Below are 20,032 nucleotides of genomic sequence, written 5' to 3' on the forward strand. Positions count from 1 at the left end.
AAAATATTTAATTAGTGATTGTGCTTCCTATCATAATGTAAATAAGGCATGCCAATCTCTAACGCATTAAACGGAACCTTATTTTAGCTGAGTTGATCAAAGTTTTGGCACTTTCAAAACTAAAACCATTAAGTCATAAACAATACATTATATGTAATTTATAATAAATGGCTAACATGCAGATAGTTTAAAAGCTGTGTTATGAGCCAAAGACAAGCAATCTAAGAATCCAAAAATATTTTATTTTGTTTTATAAATTTATTTATTTATTGTTTATTGGTTCAATTTATATGCCGCCCTTCTCCAGAGGCTCAGGGCGGCTTACAATGTGTTAAGCAATAGCTTTCATACTTTTGTATATACCTGCTTAGTAGGGCTTTCGGCTCCCCCTAAGCGGTGTTCTTTTTTTATATATACAAAGTCAGCTTACTGCCCCTACAATCCAGGTCCTCATTTTACCTACCTCAAAAGGATAGCATATAAAAGGGAATATTACATGAAATTTTTCACAAACTCACTTAAAATGCCCAGGTCATTCAAGAAAAAGTCATGCAGTTTAAAGAATATAATACAGCATAATTTTAATAATATACGGTGCATGTTTTGACCATATATTCTATAGCTTAATAAAATATATCCCTGAACAGTTAGTACAGTTAGTCAGTATTTTAATACTAGATATGAATGTGGTATCTAGGATTTAAAAATACAGATTTATTGGAGTACAGCATTGCAATGTTTTCCCCCAAAATAAGACCTATCCCGAAAATAAGCCCAAGCATGTTTTTTATAGGTGCCTAACATAAACCCTACCCCCCAAAATAAGCCCTACTTAAGAGCCTGCGCAGGGATTGCTCACAGTGCTGCAGCCATGAGGCGAGGGGGTTGAGCTGCCCCACACACCCTTCACCAGCTCACCTCAGGGCCCCTGCAGCCAGGCCATCCATATCCTGACACCTGCATCACGACCGCAGCACCAGCAGCCGGCCCATTTCTTCTGCTTGCTTGTGGCTGCAATGGAGCAGGAGGCCAAGTGGTATGCTGGTGCCATAGCCGTGAGGCGAGGCAGGTGTCAGGACATGGATTGCCTGACTGCAGAGACCCTAAGGTAAGCTGGTGCAAGGCCTATGGGGCACTCCACCCCCGCCTCACCTCATGGCTGCAGCACCATCATGTCACTTAGCTTCCTGCTCCATTGCACCTATGAGCAAGCAGAAGAAGTGGGCTGACAACCACGTGGGTTCCTTTTGGATGGGGCTGGTGGAGCTTCCATTGTGAGGCAAAGCAGGTGTCGGGGCATGGGTGTCTGGCTGCGGGGGCCCTGAGGTAAGCCAGTACGGGACGCATGGGGTATCTCCACCCCCCTGCCTCTTAGCAGCGACACTGGCACATGCCACAGCCTCCTGCCCTGAGCAAGTAAAAGAAGTGGGTTTCCTGTACATGGGGAAAAAAATAAAACATAATACTAATGCTTATTTTGGGGGCCAAAAGAAAATAAGACCCAGTCTTATTTTCAGGGAAACACTGGTATGTAATAATGATAGTTTGTCTTTTCAAAAGAGAAGTTGTTCTCAGCTGACATTTAAGGTCTAACTGCCACTTTTGTATTGTCCAAAATAATGTACTGTACAGATAGTTCTTGAGAAATGACAGGCCTCTTAATGATAGTTCAAAGTTATGACCAACACTCCAAAACTACATACTACTCTGTTTCAAAATTATGTAAGTTTTAGTGGCCTTGTGGACATTCATCCTTATTTTGGGGATTCTCCAGTGCCCTCCTACCTCTCTTCTCTCTCTCCCACCCTGATGGGACTGCTCCTCACCCTTTCTGGAAGCAGCTGTCACCTTCAGGGTCCCAACAATTCCTTGCGCAAATGGTGACTGCTATCACAGCTTTCTGTGCCCATCAGCTGGTCGCTGATCAGCTGATCATCAGGAGGCTACAAGCCTCTCCTGCCTCTGCATAGGTTTTATTTATTTATTGTTTATTGGTTCAATTTATATGCCGCCCTTCTCCAGAGACTTAGGGCGGCTTACAATGTGTTAAGCAATGTGTTGAACAATAAAAGGAAAGAAGATCTTTCTGCAACTTTTCCTTTGAACTTGGAAAAAAAAACCCTTCACCTCCCAAAATTAGCTGACTACGATACTGTAGAAACTTGTGCAACAAAATGGAGGATGCTAGGTCTTTGTAAGCTTTAAGTGTCTGTCTAAATTTCTGTAGAGCCCAGATAGGACTTAAAGGCTAGAGACTGTAGACTGCCTTCTACAGGCAATCAGACAGACAGCTAAAGCTTGCAAAGGCCCATTTTGTTGCACAAATTTCTACTGTAGGGTAGCTTGAAGATGAAGGTTTTTTCCCAATTCAAGAGGGAAAGCTGCAGAAAAATTTTCTTTCCTTTTTGCTTCTGTTCCTCTACTCTACAACCTGGAGTCAAGGTGGCTTTTGGGGGGAAGGAGGAAGGAGTTAAGCAGGTTTTAGAAAACTCTCCCTGAAGCTATCAACTGAGTCATTAAATTTTGCTACCTGTGTCTGATAAATATTTCTTCCACTAATGAGCAAAAGTTTTATGCATTTAACTAGACGCAAATAAGCAAAACATATATTTTCATTTTATAGATGGAAATTTTATTTTAAGTACAATATATCTTGATTTCTTCTGCTTTGACTGTAGCAATCAAAAAAAAACCAACCAAGTTTATTTATTCCGTCATTTGGTATAAGCAGAGACAAGATGTGTCATAAACCCACTAAAGATTATACCTATCCTTATGGAATCTGGTGGTATGCTCTAAACTATGGCAGTGACCGTAATACAAAATTACCATAATAACTATGGCTCTTTTTTGATAGTATGTTAATACAGCCTGAAGAAGGCTTTTAGATGAAGATGGAACAGAGCTAGGCAGGCAGAAGAAAATAATACTGAAAACAATACTAGACATTAAAATTATGTTTATTTTCATTAAATAACATTAAATATACATTAATATTTTCATGTTCTGCTAAGTTATAAGACTCCTGTGATGTAGTAATATGACTCAAATGTGAAATGAAATGAAAGTAAGTTGCAGTATCCTCGGAGGTAAAAAAACCCAGTCAAGATGGCAGTTGTGGCAGTGTGACAGCAGCACTACTCTTTTTTGTACATGCATAAATGGTGCACACCAAGACAAAGGGTGCTGCTACAACTGGTATGTTTCCTCCCCCTCCTTCTGAAAGTCTTTTGTTTATAAGAACACACATTTATTATTGTTGGAAGAAATTACAAAAATTATGGTCTTAAAACATACAAATTACCTCAAAAGCAAAGAAAGTATGCTTGTTGCTTTAGAATGCTTTTTTAAGCCATGTTTCATTTTAGTTAAAAGACAATAAGCAGACTAGTAAACATACGATAACCAATTACAATTCTTTGTAGACTGGGCTGCAGACTGAATGAAAATAAACAATTAGTTTGACAGCCATTGCACATACCACATTAAGCAAAATTCTTCTGAGAGAGCATCAAGAGGCTTGGGCTTCTACATGCAAACTGCTCTTATTTTTACTAGATGCAGGATCTATGCAGCTACCACCAACTATCTATTAGGACCTGTTACTTGATGACTGCATATTTCTACAACAATAGCATTATAGCAGTCTGAAGCTGGAAAATTCAGAGTATAAAAACAGTTTGTTTCATGCTATACAACAAATGAATGTGGAAGTAAATAGTTTCAGGGAAAACACCAGATGTAGACTAGACTAGAAAAAATAGTGTGCAGTAGAAGACCAGTAAGATTAGCTAGACATCAGTAAATTCATTTATTTATCACCATATTAGATAAAGTGGTTAATAATATTCAGATCAAATTAATACTAATTATGACGCTTGTAATTTCTTGAAGAATTTTTATTTTGTTAAGTTATCTAATTTTTATACAACTGCTTTTTCCCCATAGTTTCAAAGTCAAAAATTAAAAAAGAGGAACAAACATTTGAATTACTTTTTAAATAGAAAACCAAGACTAGAAGCAGACTATGGAAAGAAAATTACTAGGCTATACAGAACAAGAAACTGAATCTCAACAGACTTTTTTCAGGCTCATTTACAACAAAATAAATTGTTCTAATTCTTTTTGTTGAAGAGGTCGCATTTGCCCACTATCTTCTTTCAAATGGATAGCAGCTATTCTGCACATGAATGTATCACTTTATCTACAGCCTGATCCACAGCTGTTTAAAGTTCCTGCTGATCACTCTCATTCTCTTTTTATTTTAATTCTGTTACCAAACACCAGGATTTAGCTAGGGTCCCCAACTCCTCTGTTTTCTTACTTATTTACCTTTCCTACCTTTTGGAAAGATATTTAAACCAAGAATAAAGGATAGTGAGATAGTTATTTAGAAATGGAATTGAAGCTTTAAGTATCTCTGCCTCAATAAAGGACCCATTGTTTATATGAGGTATCATTACTACAGTCTATTTTCTTCTAATGGCAAATGTTAGACTTCAAAGTTTACTGTCATAAATGATCAGAATTTCCACTTCATAATTAATATAATTAAGTTGCATTGTTATTTTAGTATTTTCTTGCCGAATCTTTTCAGATTCAGTAGTACTTTCCTTTAAAAATTAAATTGGAGAATAATTTTTTTTTTATTTTTTTATTTTATTTTTATTTGATTTATATGCCGCCCTTCTCCGGAGACTCAGGGCAGCTTACAATGCGTTAAGCAATAGCCTTCATACTTTTGTATATTTATACAAAGTCAGCTTATTGCCCCCACAAACTGGGTCCTCATTTAACCTACCTTAGAAAGGATGGAAGGCTGAGTCAAACTTGAGCCTGGTAAGATTCGAACCTGCAGAAATTGCAGGCAGCTGTGTTAATTACAGGGTGCATTAAACCACTGTACTACCAAGGCTCCTTATGTCAAATGCTTGACATCACACATAAACATGCATAACTGTGGTTTTTATTTATTTATTAATCAAATTTCTATACCGCCCTACTCCTGAAGGACTCAGGGCGGTGAACAGCCAAGATAAAATACAGATAAAACAAATATTAAAAGTCCCTTAAAATTATTAAATATTTTGGCCGAAACACAGATTAAAACACCCAATTTATAAAATCAAACGAATTAAAAATTTAAAAGAGGAGAGTTAGGCCAGGCCAGCCTGCTGAAATAAAAAAGTTTTGAGAGCACGACGAAACGTGCGCAGGTCCGGGATCCTCCGTATCTCCGGGGGGAGCTCGTTCCAGATGGTAGGTGCTGCCACAGAGAAGGCTCTCCCCCTGGGGGCCGCCAGTCGACACTGTTTGGCCGATGGCACCCTGAGAAGCCCCTCTCTACGGGAGCATACTGATCGGTGAGAGGCTATTGGTAGCAGAAAGCGGTGTCGTAAATACCCCGGTCCGATGCCATAGAGTGCTCTAAACATGGTAACGAAAACCTTGAAGCGCAGCCGGAAGACCACCGGGAGCCAATGCAGCTCGCGCAGGAGGGGGGTCACATGGGAGCGCCATGTCGCTCCCATAACCACCCGCACGGCCACGTTCTGGACCAGCTGGAGGCTCTGGGTGCTCCTCAAGGGGAGCCCCATGTAGAGAGCATTGCAGTAGTTCAGGCGGGAAGTAACAAGAGCATGAGTGACCGTATTTAATGAGTCCCGATCCAGAAAGGGACACAACTGGTGTATCAGGCGAACCTGATAAGAGGTCCCCCTGGCCACGGCCGTCATGTGCTCTTCCAAAGACAGCCATGAGTCCAGGAGGACACCCAAGTTGTGAACCCTCTCTGTGGGGGCCAATGACTCGCCCCCAATAGTCAGTGATGGCACCAACTGACTATATCGGGATGTCGGAAACCACAGCCACTCGGTCTTGGATGGGTTGAGCCTGAGTCTGTTCCTCCCCATCCAGATCCACATGGCCTTCAGGCACCGGGACATCACTTCAAGGGCATCGTTGGGGTGGTCCGGGGTGGAAATGTACAGCTGAGTGTCATCAGCGTACTGATGATACTTCACCCCGAAACTACGGATGATCTCACCCAGCGGCTTCACATAAATGTTGAACAGAAGGGGTGAGAGGACCGACCCTTATGGCACCCCACATACAAGGGGCCTCGGGGTTGACCTCTGCCCCCCCTGTCAACACGGACTGCGACCAGTCAGAGAGAAAGGAGGAGAACCACCGTAGGACAGTGTCCCCCACCCCTAACTCCTCTAGCTGGTGCAGCATGATACCATGGTCGATGGTATCAAAAGCCGCTGAGAGGTCTAATAGGACTAGGAGAGAGGAACAACCCCTGTCCCGAGCCCTCCAGAGATCATCCACCAATGTGACCAATGCCTTTTCCGTGCTGTACCCAGGCCTGAAGACCGACTGGAATGGATCCAGATATGATGATTCATCCAGGTACTGAGGGAGCTGTCGCGCTACCACACTCTCAACAACCTTCGCAACGAAGCGAAGGCTGGAGACTGGATGATAATTTGCCAACACTGCTGGGTCCAGGGAAGGCTTCTTGAGGAGAGGCCTCACCACCGCCTCTTTCAAGGCGGCGGGGAAGACACCCTCACTCAGAGAAGCATTTATAACCCCCTGGAGCCAACCTCGTGTAACTTCCTGAGAGGCCAGCACCAACCAGGAGGGACACGGGTCCAGTAAACATGTGGCTGCGCTCAGTCTGCCCAGTATCCTGTCCACATCTTCGGGCGTCACAGAATCAAACTCTTCCCAGATAATACTCACAAGACCTGCCTCTGTCCTCCCCTCTGAATCTACCCAGTCAGAGTCCAGGTGTTCCCGAATCTGAGCGATTTTGTCATGCAGATACTGTACAAAATCCTCGGCTCTAATCTCCAAGGGGTCCTCCCGCGCTTCCTGGTGGAGCAGGGAGTGGGTCACCCTAAACAGGGCAGCCGGGCGATTATCTGATGACGCAATAAGAGCGGCAAAATAGTTATACTTCGCCACTTTTATCGCCACCAGGTAGGTCTTAATATGAGACCTTACCAGTGTTCGGTCAGATTCAGAATGGCTGGCCCTCCAACCGCTCTCCAGGCATCTTTTCCGGCGCTTCATCTCCCTCAGCTCCTCGGTAAACCAAGGAGCCAGGTGAGATCGGCGCCGGGTCAGAGGTCGCAAAGGCATGACCCGATCCAAAGCTCCAGCGGCCGCCCTATCCCAAGCGGCCACCAGCTCCTCAGTCGAGCCGTGTGCCAGAGCCTCAGCAAATGGCTCAAGCTCCGTCTGGAACCTATCTGGAACCTATCTGAACCTATCTATATATAACCTATCTACCTACCTATATTTTAGCCATCCACATGTTATTTTAAATGTAAAATAGTTATTTCTAAGCTCAGAAATAAAATATTAAAATAATTACACATATTATTCTCAATTTGATTTAAAATTGTAAAAGTAGTTTTCCAGAAAATGGCTGAACACTGGGATGATTTTTTTCTCCTGCCAACAAACGGTTGACTTTGCTGCCAAAGCTAGTCCTTTGGCAGTGGGCTCCCCAGATTTGAATGGGAGAACTAGGAATGACACAAGATGATCCTCAAATGACCGTGTACTAGCCAGGGAAGAGAAATCTAGATGAATCCAGTTCTTGGTAAGAGCGGTTAGAGGATTATCTTTTCCTGTCACTGTTTTTTTTTTTTTTAGGTGCACCTTGGTTTTAAACATCAGCTTTTGAACCTTTTTTTTTTTTGCTTTTAATTTACATGTTTAATTCATTGTCTAGTTGAATGCTGATTTATTTTATACCCCTTTGCTAGACATAAAATGTAAATTTTACCTTTTTTTTTTTTACCGCTTTGCTTTGGAGTTATGAAACACTTTTGCTTTTATCACATGGACACCAGTGGTGCAAAGACTTTCTCCTTAGTAATGAAAGTGATTTGATTTACATTTGCAACAGATTTTTACTGCAAGGATTTTGTATTTTACTAACTTTTAAAAGAACTTTGCCATTTTATTTTTCTTTTATTTATATATATCTCTGGTCTTTTTTCTTGTTTTTCTAAAGAGGTTGGAATTTTCTCTTTCTTTTCTGTTGACTCTCTATCATGGGAAATATTATTGTAATTTTTCCTGTGGTCATTCTGTTATGGAACATGTATTTCTTTTATCCTTGAGAGGACTTGGCTATGTTTTGTTGTGAAAGTTTGGTTATAAAACAAATTTGGATTATATTAAAAATGAAAATAACAATAAATTAAAGATATTGAACATTATATATTATATGCTCTTTACAATGACAGGGAAACAAAAAGAGACATAAAAGAAAGGCTAGAGCCATATCAATTTAATGTCAAAGCCTCTGAAAACAAAATGCTTTTCAAATTATAAAGTCTGAATGAAAATTTTGATAAAAGATTTGATGATTTAACAACAGTTATAAATCTGTAGGAAGTTAGCACCCACCCCTTTCCTGGAAGAGTGAAATATTTTAGGAAATATGAAAAAGGCAGAAATATGAGAAGCATATTTTACAGACAAAGCAGCTCCCACCTTCCTGCCCCCCACCCTTTGTCAATGGGCCATTAAGGCCTGGGCCAGTCTACTCTACATAACAAAGATCTACCTCCTTCAGGCAGAGCTATAGTAGGAATTGCCAAAGATGGGATTAGCCCTCTACACAATAGCAGCAGAAACTCACCACATGTAACCTGGGAAGCACATGTGACCATCAGCCAGCAAGACCCCCACCCCCTGGGAGTCTGACAACCAATCAGGATACTCTTTTGGGGCCCCAAGAAATGCAGAGCCAGAGAGAGCATAAAAACCCGAGGATTTTCTGTATCTGCCCCCTTTCTGTTCAGGAACTCAAGCCATGTGATCCTGTCCACCATTAAACCATCTTTCCAAGCAGTCTCCATGTTTCCAGTGTCTGTTTTCCCCACTTGGAGCAGAACCCAGAAGGATGTTTCTTCCAACAATTGGCGACCCAGCGGGACTCCAAGCTAACCTAACCAATGGACCAGGCCCAGGTAAGCCTCCCTTGCTAGCAGCAGACCCATTGAGTCTGTGGGCATGTTTTCATGGACCTTGGCCATTTGGAACTAGGTTTTAAAGGGGTTTTGAGTTTGAGCTCAAAGGCTGCTTGGAAAGAAGGTGAGTACCTCTAAATTTTAATTTTAAAGTATGGAAAAGCATGGGAAATTTGTGTATGCCTGCATGTGTGTGAGTGAAGGCCCTTCTCCCAATTACAGCTGGATCTTGCTTCCTCTGTGCATTTCCTAGCCGCAGAAAGACTAACAGTCTGGAGAGCATGGGGGTTTTGCCAGAGCACAGGACCTTCTGTTAGGGAAGGAGGAAGTGTGTGTGTGGGATTCCACCTGGAAAACAGTCTGATTTCACCTCTTTGCGTGACCTCTAGCCGCCCCTCTGCCTACTGCTAGCTCCACCGAGCCATGACCGGTAGGATAGAGAAAGCAAGGGGGGGTTGCCAAACGTGGAACTTTGTGTTTAAAAGGAATGGAAGCCGAGCGAACAGAAGCGTGTGAAGAGGGGGGTAATAAAATTGTGAAAGGGAAACCCGGTTTTGTCCAGCCCAGACACGGGGCGAGCGTGTGTTTGTGTAAGAGGAGGTGCCCACACCTGGCTGCAGGGGTCAGCAGGTCCTCGCGGATCCCCTTTTTGGATCCGAAAAGTTGTGGTGATTCCCTAGAGGAAGGGGCCCATACTTCGCAAGGGAATCGAAGTCCTTCCCAGAGCTTTTTCCTCTGAAAACTGAGAGCGTGCCACCCGGCTAAGTCGAAATGATCCTTCCAGAGAAAAGGAAAGGGTCATGGGTAGCGATAGTTCACGGGTGGCGGGGACCCCAGTAGATGAAGTGCTCGCGGCCTGGGACGCCAGGCGGGTGCCCATATTGAGGGGCATGGATAAAAGGAAATTAGGAAAATTGTGTCAAAAGTGGGCTTTGCTAAGAGATAACACCGGGAGACAAATCTGGCTAAATAAAGGTACTTAAAAGAAAAGGGAAATATATAAATAGGAATGTTGGGGATTTTGTTTGTTTTGTTTGTTTGTTTTGTTTGTTTGTTTGTCTCTCTGTCTTCTATGCAACCACGTGGTATGTTTAAGATTTGTGCCTTCCCTAATTTAACTGAGATTTATGTGGGAATGATCAGTGTGTGTGAAATCTCAGAGTTCTGTTTTCTTCTCTTTGTCTTCCTTGTTTTATGTGTGTGTGTCTAAGTCTTTGTGCGCCCTCGAGGTAATTGTAACTGTAAAATGTATCTGATCTCTAGAGACAAGAATTTTAAATTGTTAGAAAAGGAAAAAAAAAAGGGTTGAAGCAATGAAAATGGGGGAGAGAGAGAAAAAGGAAAGAAAGAGCCTTTGCCCTGTGTTTGTCCGGCCAACAAACACAGATTAAAGAGAGCATTTCATTTCATTTCTGTTTTTTTTTTCCTCCTCCTCTCTCTGTATCTTAAAGTAACAACTCAAGTTTATAAGGAAACGTTTTAAGTTTGTTTACAAGAAAAAAAATCAGTCTTGCATTTACTGTATGTGTTTAAATGGGTTTACCTGTTCATCTCTTTCCTGAAGCATGTGAATCCAGTTTTTTTCTTATCTGTTGTGTCTCCATTTTGTTGGAACTGTATCATCTGTTTAGTAACTGCAATACTGTTGTGTTGTTTGTTTTCAAACTCTGCTTGCAAGCTATCTACACCCCCCCCATCTCTAATCCTGTTACATTGCCTTTCCTGGGAAGATTACCCACAAAGGGGGGAGGGGACCCTGTTCTAATGTCTTTCAGCCCTGCACAAAGGACTCTGCAACCTGTGGAAGCAGAGCACATGGATCCAGATGCTGCCTCCAAAGGAGACCTTCCATCAGTTTGAACCAGAAATTGGGTTTGAATCCAGCCTCCACTGAAAGTCAGCACAGCAACCAGAGTGGAGCAGACCTTTCCAAGCCTGACTGACCAGCCTTACCACCAAGCATGCTACCCAGCAGACATGAAAGAAAAGACCCTGAGATGTACAAGTAAAGACCAAAAGACTCTTTTCAATTCCCAGAAGACAGCTGGAAAGACTATGGGGGGAAGGTGGAAATTCATTGTAAGGTTTTCTTTCTTGTCTCATTTATATTGCAATCAGTTTATTGTAAGAATTGTATTTGAGAGTGATTGCCACAGCAAGTTATGTACACTCTAGATTTCTGTCTGGTGGAGAGGAGAAATATGTCCAAAATGTTTGTATTGTCTGTATTGTAAAAGTAGCTGCATACACATGCACACACAGAGAGACACACACTATTCAGAATTAGATTGAAACTATTTCCTTCACTTACATCCACACAAAGCTTCTCCTAGATTGATTTTTGCTCTGTGGCACTAAAAGCCCAAGGAGTCATATCTCCCTGCTAATTCCATGGGGGAAGAAGCAATACCCCTCAGGCAATTCCCTCACTTGAAGAGATAGCAGAAAAAGTGATCTCCAAAACCCAAGCCCTGACTGTGACTCACAAATGATGCTGCCCAGTTGCCCAGTAAAGGAAGATATATTGCACTGGTGGTCTCATGAGTAGAAATCCCAGGGCTCATTATGTGTAACACCAAAAAAAAAAAAAAAAGAATGGATATTGTACACTGGCTAACCTCAATTTGGACTCACAAATCCTGGATGCACTAAACTAAGAGCTAGGACAGGTTCAGTAACCAACCCTTGGAAATGGGCAGCCTGCAATTTAAAGGAAAATGATGGCTGCGAAAAATTTTGGGACATGTGTTTGCTTGAAACCTGACTGGAAGCTCACAGAAAGTAATATCTGAAATCTGAAATTAATTGGCATGGAAAATTGGATACTGTAAAATTCTTACCAGAAATTTTTTCCTGGCTGCTAGACCTTCATGGTTGAAAGCTTTTGGAAGCCACTGAAGGAATCCTTTTCTGTTGCCTCTATCAATGCCTCCCCTTTGCATTAGAAAATTAAAAGCACCCATTAAGGCTCCCTGATGTGATCAATTTTAATCTTTTGCCAAGAACTTGTTTCAAAACTCACGTTTTGAAAAAAAAAAGAGTAGGGATTGTAGGAAGTTAGCACCCACCCCTTTCCTGGAAGAGTGAAATATTTTAGGAAATATGAAAAAGGCAGAAATATGAGAAGCATATTTTACAGACAAAGCAGCTCCCACCTTCCTGCCCCCCACCCTTTGTCAATGGGCCATTAAGGCCTGGGCCAGTCTACTCTACATAACAAAGATCTACCTCCTTCAGGCAGAGCTATAGTAGGAATTGCCAAAGATGGGATTAGCCCTCTACACAATAGCAGCAGAAACTCACCACATGTAACCTGGGAAGCACATGTGACCATCAGCCAGCAAGACCCCCACCCCCTGGGAGTCTGACAACCAATCAGGATACTCTTTTGGGGCCCCAAGAAATGCAGAGCCAGAGAGAGCATAAAAACCCGAGGATTTTCTGTATCTGCCCCCTTTCTGTTCAGGAACTCAAGCCATGTGATCCTGTCCACCATTAAACCATCTTTCCAAGCAGTCTCCATGTTTCCAGTGTCTGTTTTCCCCACTTGGAGCAGAACCCAGAAGGATGTTTCTTCCAACAAATCAACCCAAGGATGACACTTGGATAACAGCAGCTAAATCATACTTAAAATTGGGTGGATTGGAAGTCAATTTGTTGCTGATTGAATTGAGGGAGAAAGAGATTTGTTTGAGAACTGCAGGCTTGTTGGAGAAGGCTGAAAGAAGCATGAATTTAAAAAGCTTATTGCATATTGTTTTGTGCAATACAATAATAGACTGTTAACAGAGGGCTTTCAAGTTTATTTTTGTGGTTGGGTTTACCTGTTAAATGTTTTTTTAAAGAGTAGATAGATGGTCAAATCAGCTGGGGAAATAATGATGTAGAAGATTATAAATTGTAGAGCTGTTTTGCAAGGGGGAAACTATTATTGTAGAAATATATTTATTAGTGTTGGGGAGCACTTTATGTTTATATTTGTCTCTTTATGCATATTTTTGTCTTATTTAGTTTTGTTTTGCTTTGTTTTTGTTTCCCTTTTTTCTGTTGAAGTTTGCATTTTAACTTTGGAAATAACATTTATTAAAATTGTACATGTATAGGCATCAGTGGTGGGCAAACCGGTAGCGGCGGTGGTGGGAGGCTCCTCCACCCACCTGGACGTCATCACAGATGCTCTGTGCATGCATAGAAGGACTGCGCATGAGCGAAGCGAGCGCATGCGCGTGCACTCATACCTCCGAACCAGTAGCCAAGGTAAGTGAAAACCACTACTGACAGGCATCTATAGTGGGCACAGGGGGGTAAGTGACAAAACATGTGGCAAATTCCATGATTTACATACTTGGATCTGATGTCATGATGCATTTACACAAGAGTGGGTCTTGCACAGTAATGAAGTATATTTAATATTTTTTTTATTTTCACAGTTAGTAGTGGTCACTACATTTAAATGGAAGGATTTATCATATTGAAAAAGTTATATCAAAATGTTGAGGAAAATAAATTTTTATTTATTTATATTACATTATTTAAGTAATACGCATTATAGTTCTGGGAGAAAAATATATCCCTTACAGTCCAGATGAAATTTATATTTTTACAACTTCAAATGCAGTTTTATTTATTAGCTGAATTATTAGTGCTCTAGTTCCAATGTTATAATTTTTGCAATTTCTTGAGTCTACAACTGCAACTGAAAGACTTACAGTAGGTTCTCAAAGAAGAAATCTAATAATACCTCCAACTTTTTATCCCACCCAGCCTTCCTTGTGGCAGAAATGTCACCATTAGGGAAGTCAAAGAAGAGATATAACAGGATTCTTCTGCAACTGGTGCCTAAACCATTCTCCTTCCCTCCTATATCCCTCCCCAGCTCTCTGATGTTTCTTAGACTCAGCAGATATTTATTTAGCCTGCACAAAACCCTAATGTATTACTTTTATGAAGCATCAATTTGATAGGGCTCAGTAAAATGGTCTCCCCTTTCTAGGTATTGCATTGGGGCACAGAAGCCACTTCTATAAAGTGAAGCAGCTGAACAAAGTTATTGGAATCAGTGTGGTTCCGTGAACTGAAGCAGCAAAGCTCTGCCAGTGATAACTCTATTGCTGGACTGAACTTAGAACAGATACCTTCCCTTTTGTTGTAATGAAAAGGAACAAAACCAAAGCTAAACAAAAAGCCAGGATGAAGATAGAGCATCACAATTATTTCTTTGTGTTTATATATTCCCTGCTATTGTAGGCAGAAATAGTCAGAATTGCAAAGATCCAAATGTAGCTTTCTGCCACCTGAGCACTCTTCAAATATGTCAGCACAAATGGAGGCTCCAGTTCTGAAGATAGCTTGAATAATATATTTCAGATTAACTCTAAAAAATACAAGCTGACATAACAAATATGTGTATACTTACAGAGACTGGAGAGAGTGTAGGTTCTGAAGTGCTTCAGAAGGAACTTGTCTTAACAGGTTGTTCTGAAGCATTCTATATTAGTACATAAAATTGGTAAACAAAAAAAGATACTTAAGTTTGTTGTCTTATGCTAATTAGAACTACAAATATAAATTAAATTAGTAATTCCACAGAAAGCTCTTGCTAATTACTGCTATCCAAAACCTGAATTTTAGCTACAATAACTGTTTTGCTATTGTAATATAAACTTTATTCAAGGGTTAGAATATTAGAAACCTAGATTTTAAGTTTCCACTGTCATGAAACTGTTTTTAAAAACTGCATCTGTTTTATCCCACAATTTAACCTATCCTACAAAGCTGTAAGACAGTGGCTCCTAACATTTTGGCCACCAGGGATCGGTTCCTTGGAGAGAGGTTTTCCGTGGACCAGAGGAGGCATGATTTTGTGTGCTGCCTGCATCCAGTGGATGGGGCTTTGCTTGCTAGAGTGGACCAGTTTCTGGCATGCTGCGGACCAGTGCCGGTCCACGGACAGGGGCTGGGGATCCTTATTGTAAGAGAGTTAAATTAGGTAGCTTTCCATTAGCTGGGTACAACAAGACTGTAATTACTGAGGAACCTGACTTGATGAATATTACCAAGAGCTGGATTGATTAGCTGCATATTTGACCCAGCTTTTGCTAATCTGGTTTCTCAATATAGAATTTACCTAGGCTCTAGAGTTGATGGTCAAATGAAGTGATCCATAAAAATATTATCTTGCTGACCAGGAAAACTTGAGGCAGGCTACAATGGCATTTTGCCCAGCTAGAAAACAGAACCTAGGTTTTTTTTTTAATCAATTTTTTATTTTACTCAAAAGATTACAATAAAAAATCCAAAAGAAAAAAATTAAAAACTAGACAAAAGCATTGCATCTTTATTGTTACCTAGCAAGAAAATTGAATATTGGTCCCTTCAAAGATCTGCTATGATAGATTTGTGAGATACATCTGAATTCTGCATTTGATATAGCATTTACCAAATATCAAATTCATTATCTAATGCAATTTGTGGGATAATCTTTAGTAAAGCAAGATGCTTGTAATTGTTAGGTCTACATGATTTTTCTTTTCTTTTGTATTAGTTTAGGTTCGTAAACTAAATTATGACAATCCTAGGAAAGTGAAAAAATATTCTATAGCTTTAAGCAAAAACAACAATATTTTTTCCAGATTGAGTGCATTTACTATATAAAGAGAAAAAAGATACAATCTCTAAATATTAATAGTTATTATGTTTATAGTAATTAATTTGTTCATTTTCTATTTTTCCCATTAAAAATGAAACTAGAAATAAAAATCAATATTTTCATCAGCAGAATTATCAATAGAATATTCTTTGGAAACTAAAACATATCCTTTGTTAGAAGCTAAAGATGCAAGCATTTATATACAATCAGATTTCCTCTGATATTGTGCAAAGATGCTAATGTCATGAGTAAATTGGTTTTGGAAAATTCTTTAAGAAATTGAAGATATATTTTGTTATAGGTTTAGGGTTGTAGCTGTATCAAAATAAATATTTTAGCTTTAAATACAGTGTGCTTTAATTAGCATAAATCCCCAGATTTTAATACATCACCTAAAATGTATAAAACAATACTATAATTTACTTACAATATTTTAAGTCTAAAGAGTCCAGCAAATGCTCCTCTGGGGATATATGTCAAGCTATTTCCTGCCAGACGCCTACAGGGTTAAAAGATAAAGGATAAACAGATTTCATCTCATGTGGAATTAATTTGGATGTTAAAATGTTCAAGACAGCAGTGTTGGAACAACCAAAGAGCCAGAAGTAGTTGTTTAAGAGCTCTGTTTTGTCATAATTAATGTTCTGTGCAAAACATCCTGTAACTATACAGTCCATTTACAAGCAGCTGGGCAAATGTAGTTTGCCTCAATAAATCTAGTTTATGTTACATGTGTAATTGTTCAATCTGCTCTGCTTCAGTAGCAAATAATTCAACATTCTAGGCTGTGGATGGTCCACTAGTTGTATATCATTATGATAACTTTATAGTTCTTCCACAAGACACAAACATAGTCAGAGGAAGCACTTTTTCTGAAGTAGAAACTTCATCAGCTTTGAATTTACATAAGCAAATGAGCTCCAATCAATATATAAACACCTCCTATCTAACAGGCAGAAAGAGATAAAATTAAAAATAATCTGTTTTTAAAACTTCACAATCAATCTTGTGTTGTCTTTTTTATATAAACAACACTGCTTTGGATTTGGATTACCATTCATTTTACAGCTATTTCTTCTTCATTCCTTAGTTGTTTTCTTTGCTAGAAAATAGAAGTGTGTCTAGTTTGCAACCTGCCCCATTGGCCTGTCCTAGACCTGTCCTATTATCTTCAAATGCCTACTCCTATGATTGATGTAACATTAATCAAGTTATCTCATTGGCTTATCTATGTCAAAATGAGAAAGACTTTATATTCTTCATGTCTACCCTTCAGAACTTTATGCACCCATAAGAATCTTAAACATCAACAGCAACATTTTGAATGCACTGGAATTTATGCTAGCATGTTTTCAAATTTCTTGGAATAAACTTGATCTCCTAGCCCTTGAATAGTTGAGCGTGATTTTACAATCCATAGGTTGCCATAGATGTTATAAGAATAATGGAAAGAGTCTCTAGTTAGCCTGAAGAATTTTGAGATGCATTCACTTAAAGGCTACATTATCAGGAGCGATGGGACAGGATCTCAGCATTTATTAGTTAATTTTGTATACTGTTAGCTGTCAAATAATATGTATTGTTCACATAATTTTCAAGTATTATGAGAAACATAATGGCTGACCATGATGGTGCTCACAAGTTCCATTAAGCCACAATTAGCTTTAAATATGTTTTGTTGATTATGTTTAACTGGCTGGGTTCTCACAATCCAAAAAGCCATAAGCAATTATTTAGAAAACAATGAATCATGCAAAACCAAATCACACTGAACTACCAGTATATCTTTAAATTTCTCTATTGATTATTCAGTAAATGTATTATACACATTTAATTTTTCTTTATTAGATTTATATTCTTTTTTTTTGTTTGTTTCAGAGCTCAAGACAGATTATGTGGAGATCTCCCTTCATTTGATCCCAACAACTCTGTGACATAAGATAGGCTAATGAGAATGGGTGTCTCAAAATCTCCCATTAAGTTTCCATGACTAAGGAGGTATCTAGAACTCCTCTGTCTTTGTCCAACACTGGAATAAAATTGTTCTAATTATGTATTGGTCTGGTTTCACTTTGATAGTGTTTTCATTTTATTCTGTTCTATTTTAAATTTATAAGATTCCAAATACAATAATGAAGTAAAGTTTGAAGTTCAATCAGTGTCTAAAAAAAAGGTATACTTTATGTTGAACATCCATGCTTTCATTTCTGTACCCATGTGCATCCTTGAATGATTATTTACAATATAGTTCTATTTACTTGTTGAGTTCATTATTGTTTATTATATAGTAAGTGTTCAGAATGACTGTTATATTTTCTTGAATAAAATTTAATTTTTAATATTTTAAACAATAACATAGTGCCCTTATTTGCATTATCAAGTTTGACTTTTACTTACAATGTGTTACTGCCTGCTTGGGACAGACATGGCTTATAAATATGAATGCACTTTAAAATATAACTAAATATTCTGTACTATATACATCCTTTGTAAACCAGAATGGAATTCATCACTACAGAGAGAATCATATAGTATTTTGAGAATGTATCATCAAAAGCTGGTATCTGCATTAAAACCATGTTTATATTTAGACTCATGTCATCCAGGAATCTGTTTTCGTTGTGACCAGCTTTAGAATTTTCAAAAAAGAGAATATTGCTGGGAAATCTATTATAATTTTTTAAAAAATTTCGTTCTATAATTTATCATCTTTCCACTTGAAAATCCTGTTTATTGTGCATTTTATTTATTTCCCATCTTCATTATTTTTATAGATAACTCAGCGGGGAATATGTTTAATATTCATTTCTCCTACTATTTTTCCCACAACAACAAACCTGTGAGAGGGTGACTGGCCCAGCTGGCTTTCATGCCTAAAGTGCGATTCATAAACTATGAAGATTCATAAGCTATAAGATTCATAAGCTAAAGTGGGATTCATAGCAGTCTAGTTTCCAGACTGATGACTTATCCATATTATCTTTTTATAAATTTGCTGCATATTAATTGAATCATGTTGAAATGAGAATAATTACTTTTAATTCATGGTAACTTCTCCCAAGCTCAGAACTGAACTGGCACCTGTTTGATCAAATGACATTAACTAATTTTAAAAGCCGAGGTCCTTTTCCACCCCACTATCTCTCCACTGTATCAAAAGAAAGCCTTTTCTTTTCTTTTTCTTTTGCACTGCTGGAGTTTGTGGTAATCCATTCTTCTGTTGGTGGGAATTCTTACCTGTCCAGACTATTAAGATCAAGCAGGCTATTCATTTTAAAGCAGTCACTGAAAACACTACAACAGCCTGGAGCTTTTCATCCCCATTAATCATTGTCAGAAAGAAGGGAGAAACAGATAGAACGCTTCTCATTTTCAGCTTTGCTCTTTTATTCTGGGTTGCTGTGCACCAAACAGGACTTACAAAGATAGATTTGTAAAACTTCCAAACAGCCTGGATCCCTGATATATTTTCATGTTGAATTCCTGGAAACTGTCTGCATGGTTTAGGGCCTTTTTTCCTTCTCCCACACTCCCACCAAGCAGTAGAATATCATGGTTACAGATATGGGACAGCTCTTGCAATTACAACCTTATACTGTATGTTATCATTACAGACTAAGATACCGTTAAATGCAATATAGTGAACATAGCAGGCCACTTGGAACCAGCCTTTCTTCCATAGTGATACATTTCTTCCATTTTAAAAGTGGCAGTATATGAAATCACAATTAAATAAAAAGAGTAATATTTATTTTTAAAATTTTCAGTTTTTATAAACCAGCATTTTTCTTTACTCAGAAATTGTAATTGTCTATTTTACCGAACCTAGTACTTTCCTACCAAATGTTGTATAATGTTATGAGGTTTTTTCTCGGTGATGGTCAAAGAAATGTTAAAAAGCACACAAGTACTTCATCCCACTTTTTTTTTTTTTTAATGGCATGAAACTTAGTTATATCAACTACATTTTAAGGAACATTTGTCACTTACTCTGCACAATGGTTGTTATCTGAAACCAGCTGCCAAATAATTCTTTTGGAACAGGGGAGGAAAGAAAGAACAAATCTCTCCTCAAGTGAATTTATCTTTGCATTATTCTACTAATAGCACCTGTTTTAGTTATTGAATAATAGCAGTACACAAAAAGCTGCTTGGAGATTTGCCCATTCTGCTTTTGTTTGAGATGGTGATTTTTCAGCCTTAGAAAAGAAATCAGATACGTTTCTCTCAACATTGCCATGACTAGCTCCAGTAACATTGCTGGCTTTCTTCTTCAGAATTGCAGAAACAATCATACCTGCAAGTTCTACAGTACATGGTGTTCATACGCAGTTGTAGGAGAGTGACTGGCGGAATAATAGAATATACTGTGTTCAGCTCCCTA

General features: G+C 39.0%; 1 protein-coding gene across 2 annotated transcripts in view; it reads right to left on the minus strand.

The window, feature by feature from the left end:
- The window catches only part of LGR5 (leucine rich repeat containing G protein-coupled receptor 5), a 78,300-nt gene that overhangs the window by 33,876 nt on the left and 24,392 nt on the right, over window positions 1–20,032 (minus strand). The window contains exons 3-4 of one of the 2 annotated variants that reach the window (XM_034403560.3): window positions 16,076–16,147; window positions 14,416–14,487 (exon numbers count right to left, since the gene is read on the minus strand). The exons of the other annotated variant lie outside the window; for it this stretch is intronic. Coding sequence (XP_034259451.2) covers window positions 14,416–14,487; window positions 16,076–16,147 — 144 coding nt within the window. The remainder of the gene's footprint in view (window positions 1–14,415; window positions 14,488–16,075; window positions 16,148–20,032) is intronic. 2 annotated transcript variants of the gene reach the window in all.

This window comes from Pantherophis guttatus, chromosome 7 (genome assembly GCF_059756535.1).
Source record: "Pantherophis guttatus breed Tessera chromosome 7, ASM5975653v1, whole genome shotgun sequence".
Lineage (NCBI taxonomy): Eukaryota > Metazoa > Chordata > Lepidosauria > Squamata > Colubridae > Pantherophis > Pantherophis guttatus.